The following is a 15,865-nucleotide window of genomic DNA, read 5'->3' on the forward strand; positions in this document are numbered from 1 at the left end:
AGGAAAGCCGAGGGCAATGGAGTATGATGGCTCATTTGTTTGTTCCTTCGCTGGTACATTCTTTCAATGTACAAATGCCAACTGAGTGCCTACTACGTTCCAGGCACGTTTTACGTGCTGGAGATACTGCAGTGAACAAAAGAAACAACAAAAAAATCACCTGCATTAATTACTTAAGACGAAGAAAACAGCGAGTAGAACAAATCTGGGACAAAGCTCAAGAGTATGATTTTGGACACGTTACGTTGGAGGTGCCCATTAGTCTTCCAAGGAGCTTGTTTTAAAAATTTGTTGGTGTCTTTGGGAACACCTGTAGAGCACTTGTGAGCAGAACACACAGACATAGTGCAAATAATCTCTTTATTTGAGATTTCACCAAATTTAAATTAAAACTGACAACAATGAAAATATTTAGCAAGAAAATTGTGAAGACACTGAATCAGACCCTGGGTGTGGGAGCCTGGTTATAGACAAGTTCAAGCCTTGGTCCCACCCTTATGGAGCTGGTTATCCCTTAGTTCTCTCTTTCAGTGTAGTCTTCTCCATTTCTGTCTCAGTTCTTTGTTTTCTTAATTCTTAGCAGAATTTGTAATGGTTGCATTTCTCTGTCTCCTTGGTACATCTACTGTTTCCACCTCCAAGACTGCACATCAGTCCCGCTCACTGGGGTATCTTCAGCACCTGGAGATGCCTCGATTTATATTTGTTAAAGGATGAGTTTTCGATTTAATAGGTCAGGTAAGATAGATACGCATGAGCAGCAAGTAATTCAGACTATTATATGGCACATCCTAAATGAGTAAAGAACACAGTTAATTGCTCTTTTAGGAGGTCACCGTGGGTTGAAGGCAGCCAGGGAAATTTTCAGGGAAGAAACTGGGCTTGAGTTGAGTCTTAAAGGATGGGTAAAATATGAAGGAAGGAGGGAGGAAGTGATGGGGAAGGGGTATTTCCTCTAAAGTGTTCCTGATCGACCTCCACATGTTCCTCAGCCACCAATGTCTCTTTCTTCTCAGTGTCTAGGCTGTCCTGCCCCTCACTCCCACCCAATGATGTGGGATAACTTTGGCATGTTTTTAGGGTTTGTCATGCCATACCCATGTCACTCTTTACCATCTCTGTCTCTTTTTTAATGAACACTCAGCATATTAATTCCTATCATTATATCTGGCACATGAAAAGTGCTCAATAAATATTTGCTGAATGAACATATGTGCCTAGGAGCCACTCTCCATACTCTTGGGATGGCTCTTTACCCAGTATTTAGTTGCTGCCACAGGGCTGGAGGCTATCAAAACGTGAGTACTTGAGGGCTCATCCAAATTCTTACATGATTATTAATAAGCTGCTTTCTCATATTTTCATTTAACAAAGATTTTTTGCATGCCTCTTTTATTACAGGGCTTATGCTAGCTACAAGGAATTTGAAGTTGAGCCACTGTGAGATCCATATAAACAAATAATATAAATAACAAGTTAAGGTGGACTTATGTACAAAGTGGTTTATGAACACTATAGATGGAGGAATTGCTTGTTCTAGGTTGCTAGGAAAGGCTTTCCAGAGTACAGGAGAGAAAGTTGGCATTGAGTCTTGAAAGACAAGTTGTGTCCTCTAGACAGACATGATCAGGGGTAGGGGAGTGGATAAGGGAGTGGGATGGACAGTATTCCAGACAAATGGAGTAACAGGTGCAAAGGTGGTGTTGGTAGGAGGGAACTGAGAAAGTGTGCCGGGTTTGGGGAATTGGGGCAAAGCATCAGAGCATAAGAATGGCCAGAGAGAAGGTGCAGGGTTGGATTTGAGGCGGGCCAGCGAAAGAGCTCCAGGGATGTCAATCTTTAAGAGGTACTAAAATAAAAAAATAAAAAGCCAATTAACTGAGCCACTTGTGGCTCCTTACATAACTTTTGAAAACTAAACTGGTTCCATTCCCTTGAGGTAAGACAGTGCCCTTGAATGTTACTTTAAAAATCTCCTGGCTGGCAATTCCAATTATGTTATATTCAGTGCATGTAATAAATTCCTTATTTTTAACATAAAGAGGTTTGTAATTCTTATTAATAGGAAATCAAGTTACTTTCAATCCCATGCTGAACAGATATTTAAAGAAAATTGACCTATTTATGCATTGCCTTCTTGTAAAGTACTCCTCCACCTTTGGATGGAGGTCTCCAGGTCCCCTCTCCCAGGTAAAAGTGGGACTGTTCCATCTGGCTGGGCGAGCTGAAAATGTTGGTCTCTGTGCATGCCCAGAGAAGGCTGCATTTATTGTCAATCAACTATGTGTTTGGCACCCCTGATAACCTATTTGGTAGTCTTTTCTAATAAAAAAAAAAATTTGTAGGAGTCTTAAAGGTAAACCTCTCTCTGCCTTACAGCCACCATATTCTCCTGGGTATTCCAAAACTTCAGGGACTTCCATATTCCACCTTGAGGTTTTGTACACATCCTCTGCATGTTAAACAGGCCTCTAAGTTTGGTGTTCAAAGATATAGTCTCTCTATGAGGACTACATCCTAAAGTCATGTGTGAACTTTAAATCATTACTATGAGTATCCACTGTTTTTGCATTTATTCTTCTCTTCCTGGATGTTGGACCTAAGCAAATACTATAACCTTCCTGTGCTTCCATTTCCTCATTGGAAATAACGCCAATTCCTGCTTTATAAACGAGACAATACATGTAAAGTGCTTGTAGGCAGTGAGCAGAAAAGTCTGAAGAGAGGTCTCTGGACTTCGGTTGCCTTGGCGACCTCAGCCAGAGGAATAGGGTGGCAGGGTGGCAGGGAACCACCTGACACTGCTGCTTTCGGTCTCCCGCCCTCTCTTTAGTTTTAGCTCCGCCCCTTTCTCCCGAGAGGTCGGAAGCAGACGCCGACACGGACGCCGACGCGGTTGCCTAGCTTCTTTTCCCAAGATGCCCAGGGTGTTGTGTTCTTCTTAGCCAATCAGAGAGGCGAAGCGGCCTTACCGCAGGCCAATAGACTGCGAGGCGGGGGCCCGCGACGGTTAAACGGGGCTGGAGACTGGGGCTGCCTGGCGCGGTGGCTTGAGGTCTCCGACTCTGTGGCTGCAGCTCCGCGACGGTGGTGCGACGTTCAGGTGTCCTGCGCGGGTCCGGCCATGCCGACTCGGGCGGAGGACTACGAGGTGCTGTACACCATTGGCACGGGCTCCTACGGCCGCTGCCAGAAAATCCGGAGGAAGAGCGACGGCAAGGTGAGCGCGGGCTCGGCGCCTGTCTCCGCCCCCGCCGCGGTTTTGCAAACTGCGGGGGGCGCGCCCTCTGCCGCCGAAGGGAAGCGAGGGGTCTGGGGCTGTGCGTCTGGAAGGCGGGGTGCTCAGAAGAGTCAGCCATCTCCCCCCAGGTCTGTGTCGGTCCTGGGTCTCTCAAGGGATGGGAAACTGTGTCCCTTTTTCCTTTTTTTATTTTTCATTTGTGAATCTGTCCTTAATTTTTAAATAAAGTTAATAGAATGTGCCAAATAGAATATTGTCAAATACATAACACCGCTTTTGCTATTTACATGGGACTGCACATTTTTATATATTTATGTTATATATATATATATATATTTTTTTTTTTTTTCTATCTTTTTTCCTTTCTCTTCCATTTTCTTCCTTTTTCCCAATTTGACCTGCTAAGGGCCTTCAGTTGGTGACAGCTAGCTGACTCCTGAGCTATTTTTAGAGAAGAAGAGCCCTCTCAGTCATGACCATCAGCACCTCGAACTTTTATGTCTTGTAGTCAGAATTCATTTAAAATACCCATTATTCAGATTGTTGGATTCAGATTTCCCAAGGTGTGTAGGTAGACTTTACACAAAGAAACAATGGAGAGGAAATTGGCTCTGACGGAAGGACCTTTACTAAGTTCTCTTACCTTGGAAATCTTGACTTGGAATGCTCGAGGACTTTGACCACCTCTGCCCCAGCTTTGACCAGCTTTGACTAAGCAACGGAGGTTAGGGGGTTGGGGGAGGCCTAATGTACCTCATCACCCTGTGTTGCATCATTTATTCCTGAAAAATTAGGGGAAGATTATGGAAGTAAACTCAGGGGTCCTTAGGTTCATTGAACTACATTGGATGATGTCACTGTATGATCTACTTACTAGAGAAGTAATTTTAAAAAGTTTTTAAAAAGGTTTTAAGTATAATGAGTTTATTTGTACCTTGGAAATTTTTATTTCAGATCTTAGTTTGGAAGGAACTGGACTATGGCTCCATGACAGAAGCTGAGAAATACATGCTTGTTTCTGAAGTGAATTTACTTCGTGAGCTGAAGCATCCAAACATCGTCCGATACTATGATAGAATTATTGACCGAACCAACACAACACTGTACATTGTAATGGAATATTGCGAAGGAGGGGACCTGGCTAGTGCAATTGCCAAGGGGACCAAGGAAAGGTAAAATCTCTTAAATGGGCCTAGTTTTGCTTCTGTTAAGCATCCTGTATTAGGATCAGGGACAGAGTACTTAGTAATGGGGAAGAGTCTTCTGGTGTTTGTTTGGTGGGTCCATGGTACTTTAGAAAATCCGTGGTACGTCAACACCCATATTTCATATCAATTTATTTCCCTATGTGTACACTTTGAAAACTAGATAATTCACATCATCCCATCTTTGTAATGGTTTTATTCAGAAGTTATAGGCTATATAACTGCTTTGATTTCAGACAATACTTGGATGAAGAGTTTGTTCTTCGAGTGATGACTCAGTTGACTCTGGCCCTAAAGGAATGTCACAGACGAAGTGATGGTGGTCATACTGTGCTGCATCGGGATCTGAAACCAGCCAATGTTTTCCTGGATGGCAAGCAAAACGTTAAGCTTGGAGACTTTGGGTTAGCTAGGATATTAAACCACGATACGAGTTTTGCAAAAACATTTGTTGGCACACCTTATTATATGTCTCCTGTAAGTATTTCAGAATTTAGATGCTTTTTAAACATCTTAATGCTAAGCACTCAACTGCAGAGAAATTGAGCTTTTTGTTTGTTTAGTAATATCCAATAGGCAAGAATTAACAATACTGTTTTATTTTAAATTTATATTTTTCCAAATGGACCACCAGACCATTAAGTTCCTGTATTAGCAATATAAATCAAGCTTTCATTGAATGACTACCAAGTGCTAAGCTCTGGGATCACAAAGATGAGATAGGTTTTGTCTCTGCCCTCAAGAGCAGCACTTCCGAAAGTGCCATAGGTCCTGGACACCAGCTGGAACTCATCTGGGGTGATTGTTTAAAATGCAGAGTCCTGAGCCCCAAATCCAGTGAATTTGGATCTCTGGACAGGTCTTTGCACTCAACTTTTTTTTTCTTTGTTTGTCCTCCACCACTTTTTATTTTGGACTTCGTATTTTAACAGACCTTCTAGATGATTCTTGTGCATGGAGATTCAGGGCTCAGGAGACTCACTCACTTCTGACAACATATTTTTGCAGTGTTAACTTTTTGTACTTATTCTTTTTTTATTGCCTTTTCCTACAGTGGAGCTGCAGAGTCCACCCATTTACCTGTTTCCTCAGTTGCTGAATATTTTGTTTCCAAAATGTCTCACCATTCTAAGGAGCACTGCTATGCATGTCTTTGTATGAATTATTCTTTCTTCCTTTTTGGTTATTTCCTTGGTGTTTAGCTCTTGAAATGGAATTTCTGGGTCGAAGGGTATGAACTGTTTATGGCTCTCTAGTGACTTTTGAAAAGCTTGAATCAATAAGTGATAGCACCAGTGTGTTGTATATGAAAGATGAGCGGATAAAGATGGAGAGAGATTTATTTTTTTAGCTGTTCACAAACATTTTCAGGATTTTCTCAATCTTTTTCAGTTATGTTAACCAATCTGACTACAGTGTAAAACTTTGTAAATTAGTGATTTTGTTTTTGACTCAGATTAGACATGGCCAGAGCAGTGTCATTTTCTCACTGGATCAGATTCCAAATAGAAAGCCTTTGATATAAAGGAAAATTATCCAGAGGTGGTTCTTGGAAAATTTGAAACCTGCACAATTCTTTTGTTCCTGTTCCCTCCTGCCCTTGTAAATAGATCAGTTTAGCCTTCCCTATGGGATTGATTGTCAGGAAGTGGTACCAGACTCCCCTGTTGGACTTTAAATTACTAAGAAGACTCCTGAAGATTTCAGTACAGTACTTGCCTCTGTGCCTTCTGTTGAGAATAAGAGCCATGGTGGACTGTTGTTACTGTACGTGTGGAAGAAGGGCAAACAATTAAAACAGGAAGTGAGAATATTAGTTACTATTGTGGTATGTACAGTGGACTAAGGGAAAAATATATAAATGAATGATTCAATTAACCATTTATGTCTATATTCATTTAAATGTGGGCTAGATGTTATTCTAGAATTTTCTCTGGTTCTTTTAAAATGGAGTTTCTAGATTATGAATTCTTTGAGGGTAGAGGGTAGAGATATCTCATGTTCACCTTTAACTTGCCAGTGCCTTGCCTGTAGTAACATAATAAATATTTGTGAATGAAAAATAAGTGAATGAATTATATATGACAAAGTGTATTAGGATAAGACCATTGCCTTTTTTCCATTATAAATTTGAATATAAAATATAAAGTACCATCTTTTTGTTGTTATGATACAAGATCTAATGTAAGAGGAATCAGCCTTTTGTATTTGAAATTTTTGTTATAGATATAAAATCTGTTCCTTTCTTTTCCTTGAGTGAATATTACCAAACTTTAAGGTTCCATTTTTGTCTCAGGACTAATTTTATAAGTTTTAAAACAAAATGAACTTTAAACCCCTATTTTCTTACCTTTTTTTCCCCCTTAAGGAACAAATGAATCACATGTCCTACAATGAGAAGTCAGATATCTGGTCACTAGGTTGTTTGCTGTATGAATTGTGTGCATTAATGTAAGTATAATGAAGACAGATTTGTATTCTGAGGTTTACACTTAGAGAGATTTGTCACCTTTCACCGGGTTCAGCTTTTTGAGCATCCGTGCACATTCAAGTCTGAAAGAATCATACCATGGGTTAAAATTAAGGTAGATGGACAGGTTAAAAAAAATTATTTACAAATTAATAATATAATCCCTGAGGCTGGATCTAGACTTGTTCAAGCTTCTAACCTGGTTAGATGTTTCTCTGTTAGACTGAGCTTAGCTCAAGGGGAGAGCATATAGGTCAAGCCTGTGAAAGAAATGAAATAAAGATCTAGAGAAGCAGTCTAGGGTTTGGACAGGAAAGAGCTCTGATTCTTTCCCTTTTTTCTTTCTGTTTTTTCCCTTCTAAAGTATTCTGTAGAGCAGTGGTTCTCAACCAGCGAAGGGGAATTTTGCCCCCCAGTTTTGCCTCCCATGGGACATTTGACAATGTCTGGAGACATTTTAGTTGTCACAACTAGGGATAGCTACTGGCATCTAACGGACAGAGGTCAGTGATGCTGCAAAACATACTAAACAATGCACAGGACAGTCCCCGTAACAGAATCATATGGCTCCAAACGTCAGTAGTGCCAAGGTTGGGAAACTTAGCTACAGAAGAAGATCCCAGAAGTAGAAACATAAATACAAACTGAACCTTAAACTCTGCTTTTGGTTTGCTTCTTATTATATATTTTCATTTTTACATTTAAAAAAAATTTTTTTTCCCCAGGCCTCCATTTACAGCTTTCAACCAGAAAGAACTAGCTGGGAAGATCAGAGAAGGCAAATTCAGGCGAATTCCATATCGTTACTCTGATGAATTAAATGACATAATTACAAGGATGTTAAATTTAAAGGTAAAGTTTGTAAGATGATATATTGTATGTTTCCATCTCTCAGTTAAGTTTTGCAGTGTATGCTCTCGTGGAGCAATGAGTCTAAAGAAACATTAAATATATTTCTTTAGCTAAATCTACTGTTACCAAGAGTGAAAACATGTATCCTTGGCACATTGCTGGCCTGCCTTCTGTACTTTCTTTATGTCTCCTCCCACTCTCTGCCATGCTAACAGATGGTTGGTAGCAAGGAAAGATTGCAAGAAGGATCCAAATCCTCAGTTCCCCTTGTCCTTGCCTACCTCAAAGTGGCAGGTGGTACAGGAAGGGGCCAGGAATAATAAGACCTTATTACTCTGCCTCTAGCTCTGAGAGATTAGAGATCATTAGAGATGGGAATGGTGGGGGAGGGCTGGCTAAAAAGGGTAGAGGGGAAATAAAGAGATTATGTCAAAAAAAATCTGGCAGTGGGATGGGGAGGGAGATGTCCTAGGGATCAGGCTGTGTAAGAACAGAGTTAAATGCTGTGGGAGTTCAAAGAGAAGGAAGGATGCAGGTGAAGTAACAGGATTGAAGGTCGGTGAGAGAGCATCCTGCTTAATGTAGTTTAGAGATGCAAGGGCAGTACGTGCCCTGAAACAGACCGACCCTAGCAATGCTACCCAGCACAGCACAGGGATTGAGCCTTCTTAGGTTAAAAGGGGAACACAGGTAAGTTAAAATTTGCATTATTTTGTGGACCCAGAACCTCATGAGTTAAAGCCACCAGTGAACTTATTTTTCAGGTGTTTAAGACCCATGTGTGTGTGTTGCGGGGGGAGAATGGGCAGTATGGGCGAAGGGGGTCAGTTGCATGGTGATGGATGGTAACTGAGCTTGTGGTGGTGATCACTCTGTAGTGTATACAGATGTTGAACTATAATGCTATGCAACAACAACAACAACAAAAAGACCCATTGCCTTGGAAATATATGCTGTTTTAAATGTAACTGCTCTTTCAGGATGAGTAGTCCATTATGAAGTGTGCCTGTAACACTGAATATTTTTTTCCCAGGATTACCATCGACCTTCTGTTGAAGAAATTCTTGAGAATCCTTTGATAGCAGACTTGGTTGCAGAAGAGCAAAGGAGAAATCCTGAGAGAAGAAGGCGGCGATTAGGAGAACCAGGAAAGTTGCAGGACTCCAGCCCTGTATTGAGTGAGCTGAAACTGAAGGAAATACAGTTACAGGAGCGGGAGCAAGCCCTCAGAGCAAGGGAAGAAAGCCTGGAGCGTAAGTCTGAGTGGGGGTGAAGCACAGAGAACTCCAGGAAGCTTATTCTAATGTATGTGAAAATCCATCTGAATAGAGGATCTCATGTCTATGTTCTATTAGAATGTTTTTATAAATACTTGCGAAACCAAGATATGCACATCAAGCTTGCTGCACCTTCGTGTTGAGCCTCTTTCTCTGAGATCAGCTGTGGTCGTCACATTGTCGGGCCCTAACTGTGACAGCCCAGCACAGTAGCCATCACACTGTACTGTAGAGTCACTCTTTTCTTTATCTTTCTTAATATACGGACCCTGAGGTTTCCCATTGTAGAGAAGGTCTTAGAATTTGCCAGCGCTTCTCCCTTCTGATACGCTGCTCCAACACAGCCCGGGTCTGAAATCCTACAGTGTGTAAGACTAGATGTATTTGGGCAGTTCCACAGAGGATGTGGGTACAAGATATTTAAATACTCTGATGGGTATTGACGGACTGGGTGCTAATGAGTTTTTGATGTTGAAACTCTGTCTACTCCACTAAAGTGAGAGCTGCTACCCAGGTTTTAGGATTCTGCAAGGCAGCAGAAGCAGTGCAGCTCTGCATTTTGACATCGAGGGATAAGAGACGGGCTGCGACTGTCTTCTTCCCCCTTCGTGGCTCACCCGATCTCGCTTCTGCAGCTCTATGCCAATGCAGACTTCATAAGTGTTTTTCTATTTAAACGTACTTATAAAGCATCTAAATGCGTTTGTTAATGTTTTACTTCTTAATGATAATTGTCTAGTCCTGTGAGATATGCTCTCTGTGGGAGGTACAGCCTGTGCTTACCTGAAAATCTTTGTCTCTTCTGTCAAAAGAATTCTTTAAAAAAAAAAGCAAAACCCACAAAAAACAAACAACCAAAAACATTTCATTAAAACTTTCCCCAGTGTTTTGTAATTTCACATAGCAGCTGAAATCTGAACTCTCTGAATGCTGGGCCATGAATAAATAATAGACTTCGTTACTGATCTAAAGAAGTACCACCTAACTGAGCTGTGGATTTTTCCCTTCTGTTTGGGTGCTGTCATTCACCCAGAGGGAGAAGGGTTTGTACCGTGCAGCCGGGTAACGCCCGGAAAATGAACTGTTGCCCCTTCTCCGCGGAGAGCGGGGATGGCAGTAGCTCTTTGTTTTCCCCCGTGAGTTATTCCCACACATCACAACCAAAGGGTGAAGCTGACTTTGTCCTTGTGCTTAAGCCGGTCCTTAGGAGAAAACCTAAGACAACATACGACATACTAACCACACTGCATTATGAAACGGGAACAGTCCGGTTGGCTGGAGATACAGTAGGAAACCCTGCACAAAACATGACTCATCGGAGGCCAGGCTGTTAGCCTTAGCGATAAGGAAAAGCGGTAAGGTTACCAAATGTGAATCGTTTATACCCAGAGCCACTTGTTAATTTCTTTCTTTCTCGTTCCATTCCCTTCTCAAAGAGAAGGAACGTGAGCTTTGTGTTCGTGAGAGACTGGCAGAGAACAAGCTGGCCAGAGCAGAAAGTCTGTTGAAGAATTATAGCCTGCTGAAGGACCAGAAGTTCCTGTCTCTGGCGGGTGGTCCAGGTATGTGAACCAGCTCAGAGAACAGAAGTTGGTGCCACAAATGAGGAAATGGGCACCCGTGTTGCCCCGAAGGTGGCTTTGGCAGCCCTTTAAATTTTCGGAGTCTTGAATTTTATGATGGAGTTAATTGAATATATGCGTTTCAGTGGAGATAAGAATTCTGTTTTAGCAATGACTGACTTAACTGTGATCAGAGACATGAGGCAATGAGTCAGGATGATTTCATCTTCGGTTTTATTAGCTTTATCAGACTGTGTGTTCAGTATTTGATATTTACTTTTAAAAACTAGGTCATTTAAAAAAAATGCTGTGCCTTTTAGATTTTTCTCTGGGTATATTTTCAAAACTACATTTCTCTCCATTTTCAAGTGAAAATCCTAGCATTTTACTATTACCACACAACCAACTCATATTTGCCACATCCTTCATAGAAAGTATGGCTTAAAAGGTGTGATAAACCAACTGTAGAATAGGCCATCACTTTTGGATCTTTGCTAAGACCCATTCCAATTGAAATGTGTATGTCAAAATGTGATTGCTTAATATCTATCTACATATGCTCTGTAATAAGTGATGGAAACAAATGAAACTAGTGATGGAAGTAAATATCTTTTTTCTCAATACTGCTATCTACCATTTCAGTATTTTTATAATATTTATTTCAGCTTTTCTTAGATTCCACACTGCCATCCATAAAGGTAAACTAGACTTAAATCATGATTACTGTGATAGAGTGAGGAGGAATTTTTATCTGGGTAAGTGTCATGCATTAAGCCCGTTGCCGAGAATTATATTGAAGGCCCTGTTGGGGACGGCTCTCCCAGTTAAAGAGTTTATTTACGTCTTGCCCTGAGAGTCTTTGAGCAAAGGGTGAGAAGAGCTGGTGAAGGATGATGTGTTTCACTTCGTAGGATACGTAGGTAGAAGAATCTACCGGCATGCGAATCACGGCAAAGACTTACTTAAAATGAGCTGTGGGAATGGTGTCCAGTGTGGGTAGGAGATATTTTAAAGTACTGAGCATGTTAGAGCCCTAAGAAAAACAACAAAGCAGTGGAGAGGGGGTGCGCTTGTGAACTCAAGACAGCTGGAAATATCCTCTCCCCATCCTTGGGCTATAAAATTCAGACATGAGGAAAACAAATAAATTGAGATCATCACAGTAAGCATCAGTGTCTTTTTAAAAGCTCTAGTTAGTCTATTTAATGAAATACTAATTCTTTTTTTAAACACTTTCTTATAAAACTGTCTTATTAGTAGGATTTACGGTTTACACTGTCTGTTTACAAACATATAGGTGTTTGTGGTAATAAATGTGGATCTATTTGAAACAATGGAGTTGAGGCCTAAAAGCAATCTCCTAAAATGCTTTGCAGAGAAGCAGTGTATGAAGTAGGAAGTTGAGACAGTCGGAGGGCAGCGTTTCTCTGTGCAGCTGCTCCTCCCTCAGGGCGTCTCCGTTTCTTTGGACTGGAACATTCGGCTCTAGATAGTCATGTGACTTCTTACTTCCTCACTCTCATCAGGTCTCTGCTCAGAAGTCACCTTATTATGCGGCTTCATCACTGCAAACACCCATGGCACCTCTGTCTCCCTCTCTCCATGTTAATTTCCTTCACAGCACATACCATCCTCAAATATTCCTCATATGGGCTTGTTTATTTGTTTATGGTCTATCTCCTCCTACCACAATAGGGCCTTTGTTTGGTCCACAACGGCCCATACAATGAGCTCAGTAAATATTTGAACATATTTCCTTTAAATGAACACAAAGGAAAAACAAAAAGGTTCTAGAATTCAAACCTTCAAGTCCCCAACCCCCAAATAGTTGTCAGTTCCTAATAGTGTAGCCACTTTAAGTAAATTATCATTTTTTTCATGCTAAAAGTACAGTTCACTCAATTTACTTTTACCATGCTGAATCTTGCTTAGGTTCTTTTTAGAACAAGTTTCTGGTCAGTTAAGCCGCTTTAAAATGTGTTCTTAAGTATTTAGCCAAAACTGTAGGTGCTCGCTATGAGAAAGAGCTTCTGCTTCCATACTTTTCTGGAAGTAATGTGTTCTAGGTAGAATGGCACTTGCTTTCAAGAATAGAGATAAATAACATTGATTTCCAGAAGTTTTATATTGTGGCCCATAATCCTCAGTGCATTTAACCTTAAGAGGAATGTTGATTGTCGTGAGAATAAAACATAGGTTCCTTGATTTTTGGCTACAGTTCAAAAGGCTGATTGATTTCTGCCAACCTCATGCCCCTAACCTGTTAAAAAAAGAGACAACAGGTCCAAAATGGAGTCACTGGTCACCAAACATCACCATATCAGGACTTAATACCTAACTTAATAGCAGTTTCAGCCTCTCTCAGGAATGGAATCTTAAACCAGTCAATCTGGAATTACCTGGTTAGCACTAGAGAGGTCATCTGCCTGATAGACCCCTGCTGTCCCCTGAAGGAAGGTGACCTTGCCACAGACAATCCTCTCTTTGCTGGTGTAACTTCCTTGTCCCGCCCCCTTCTACCTATAAAAGCCTTTCCTTTTGTACAGCTCCTTGGAACTCCTTTCTGTCTTCTGGATGGGATGCTGCCCAATTTATGAGTCATTGAATAAAGCCAGTGAGATCTTTAATATTTGCTCAGTTGAATTTTGTTTAACACTCCTATCCCAGAGAGAATAAACAGGTACCCAGATTTCACATGCAAACTGACAATAAATATTTCAGTAAGTTTGGTAAGTATGGAGGAGTTCATCTCCTGTTCATGAAACTCAAAAACCTTTTTCTTTTTTCTTTCTAAAGAACTTTTTGATCTTACATCCTCGATAATGAAGAAGAAAGTTCATTTCAGTGGGGAGAGTAAGGAGAATGTCATGAGGAGTGAGAATTCTGAGAATCAGCTCACCTCCAAATCCAAGTGCAAGGACCTGAAAAAAAGGCTTCGTGCTGCTCAGCTTCGCGCTCAAGCCCTATCAGACATTGAACAAACTTACCAACTGAAAAGCAGACAGATCCTGGGCATGCGCTAGCCTGACGCAGAGACACAGACCTGTGTACGGTATTTAATGTTGCCAGCCCTTTCGAGATGTGTATTCGACTGCTGTAGCCTGTATACTTGGTTCCGCGAGCCGTGCCTTTTCTATAGTAAGCAGGGTGGTTTGGTATTACTCTTGCTGTTCTTCAGCAAGAATTGTACCAATGTCCACCCCTTTCATTTTTCTTTCTTTTGTAAAGAACGCTTCATAGAAAGAATAACACTTTCTTGGCCGGTTGGGTTTTTAATCCTGTGTGTGATTACTACTGGAACATGAAATGTTATGTTCTATATGTTGGGGTGGGGAAATAATATTAGAAAAAGATATTTACCCAGGAGCAGCACTTACAAGTTTTAAGGGACTGAAGTGGTGTGCTTACAATTGTCACGTCTAGAGTTAAAATTTAAGTCTGAGGTTTTAAATGTTCTTGAGCTTAGAGAAAACCTAATTGGATATAGATTGGTCACTAATACCTTGACATCTCTCTTATAAATATCCCCTTGCTCTGTAGTTTAAATCTGTCACCTTCTGTGAAACTCCATCACTATGATGTCTCTAACTCTTTTTTTTCCCTTTTTATTCTGTTTAACAGTATGTGAGCTGTCATTTGCCTACTCTTTTTTCACTAAATAAAAGAATTCTTTAGTTTTCCTGTATTCATGTCGCTTGTATTTGTTGATCTTAGTTGGAGGGAGTCTGTGTTTATGATATTTAGGCGTTGGAGGGTAGAGAAGAGAATGTAATGCTTGCAAGAGCCATACGTCACTTTACTACCCATCTCATTTGTCCATCTAAGCCAGTGGTTCTTACGGGGGCAGTTTTGCCCCCCAGGGTATATTGGCAATGTCTGGAGATATTTTTAACTGTTACGATCGGAGGGAGGGTGCTACTGGCATCTAGTGGGCAGAGGCCAGGGATGCTGCTAAACATCCTATAGTGCACAGGACGGCCCCACAGCTAAACGTCAGAGTACCACGCCTGAGAAACCTGATCTCCGCTGAAACCTGTTGGAATATACCCCACCCTTGAAGGAAACTTATTTTGGTTTTGATGGATTTTTTTTTTTACATGTCTGACTTTTAATATGAATTAGCAGTCCTTGCTGTGCCCATCACATATTTTCATGTGATGTTTTCCTGGCAATGCTAATCCTTTTAGCTTAATGAAATAAGACCAAGTTATGAAGGGTTATAATGTCATAAATGGGAAGAAATAGCTCCTTTATTAGCTATTTTATTATAGGTTTATTACACAGTTGATAACGTAGTTCTATCAGAGATATAATATTATCGAAATACAATCAGAAACTGATTACCAGGCCTTTATGGTATACCCACAGATTAATCCTAACAGAACCACTTTGATGTAAATGTTGAGTATAACTTGCAGGGCCCAGTGCAAAATAAAAATGTGGTTCAAAAAGCAGGAAACAAGTACCATTAAAGGTACATATGGGACTTCCCTGGTGGCGCAGTGGTTAAGAATCTGCCTGCCAATGCACGGGACACGGATTTGAGCCCTGGTCCGGGAAGATCCCACATGCCGCGGAGCAGCTAAGCCCGTGCACCACAACTACTGAGTCTGCGCTCTAGAGCCCACGAGCCACAACTGCTGAGCCCGAGTGTCACAACTACTGAAGCCCGTGCGCCTAGAGCCCATGCTCCGCAACAAGAGAAGCCACCGCCATGAGAAGCCCGCGCACCGCAGCGAAGAGTAGCCCCCACTCGCTGTACCTAGAGAAAGCCCGCACACAGCAACGAAGACACGATGCAGCCAAAAATAAAGTTTATAAATAAATAGATAAAAATAAAGGTATATATAAAGCCTTGTCCTTTCTTCCAAGGTCTCTCTGCTTATTGTGGTGTTATTTGGTATTTAATTTTATAAGTAAACAAATTGAAATTTTAAATTATTAGCATGAACTTTACTATTCATCTTTTATGTAGTGTGATGCCAGTTTTAAATGCAAGTAGCAGCACATTTAGCTCATCTGTGGAATCACTGAAATTATGTAATTCATATTTTGCGACTCAAGCTGGCCAGAAGAGACACACACACGTGCCTGTGACAGGTGCCTGGGGACGCGTGACTCTGGCGCCTGCCCTACACACTGCCGGTTTGGAGAAGTCGAGCCCACAGCCTCCACTGCAGCAGATAGGTCCCCCCAAGGATCTTACACCTCCAAGCTGGGACTTTCTTTGTACCTTGATCGAGGTGCCTGGATCGCCC

The 15,865-nt window shown here is 41.2% G+C and overlaps 1 protein-coding gene across 1 annotated transcript; it reads left to right on the forward strand.

Annotated features, from left to right (window-relative positions):
* The first annotated feature begins 3,032 nt into the window (after window positions 1–3,032).
* Window positions 3,033–14,213, forward strand: NEK2 (NIMA related kinase 2). The gene is made up of 8 exons (XM_059904349.1): window positions 3,033–3,220; window positions 4,196–4,413; window positions 4,683–4,923; window positions 6,815–6,897; window positions 7,642–7,768; window positions 8,802–9,021; window positions 10,482–10,607; window positions 13,404–14,213. The coding sequence occupies exons 1-8, from the start codon at window positions 3,125–3,127 to the stop codon at window positions 13,628–13,630; spliced, it is 1,338 nt and encodes a 445-aa protein (XP_059760332.1). The 5' UTR covers window positions 3,033–3,124; the 3' UTR covers window positions 13,631–14,213.
* Window positions 14,214–15,865: the final 1,652 nt, after the last annotated feature.

This window comes from Balaenoptera ricei, chromosome 1 (assembly GCF_028023285.1).
Source record: "Balaenoptera ricei isolate mBalRic1 chromosome 1, mBalRic1.hap2, whole genome shotgun sequence".
NCBI classification, from domain to species: Eukaryota; Metazoa; Chordata; class Mammalia; order Artiodactyla; family Balaenopteridae; genus Balaenoptera; species Balaenoptera ricei.

What these genes read in the sequence shown, in the direction of transcription:
- NEK2 (XM_059904349.1), top strand. Translation starts at nt 3,125, where the DNA reads ATGCCGACTCGGGCGGAGGACTACGAGGTGCTGTACACCATTGGCACG. An exon ending in GCCAAGGGGACCAAGGAAAG is followed by an intron (nt 4,414 to 4,682) that starts GTAAAATCTCTT and finishes CTTTGATTTCAG; the next exon opens with ACAATACTTGGATGAAGAGT. An exon ending in CACCTTATTATATGTCTCCT is followed by an intron (nt 4,924 to 6,814) that starts GTAAGTATTTCA and finishes TTCCCCCTTAAG; the next exon opens with GAACAAATGAATCACATGTC.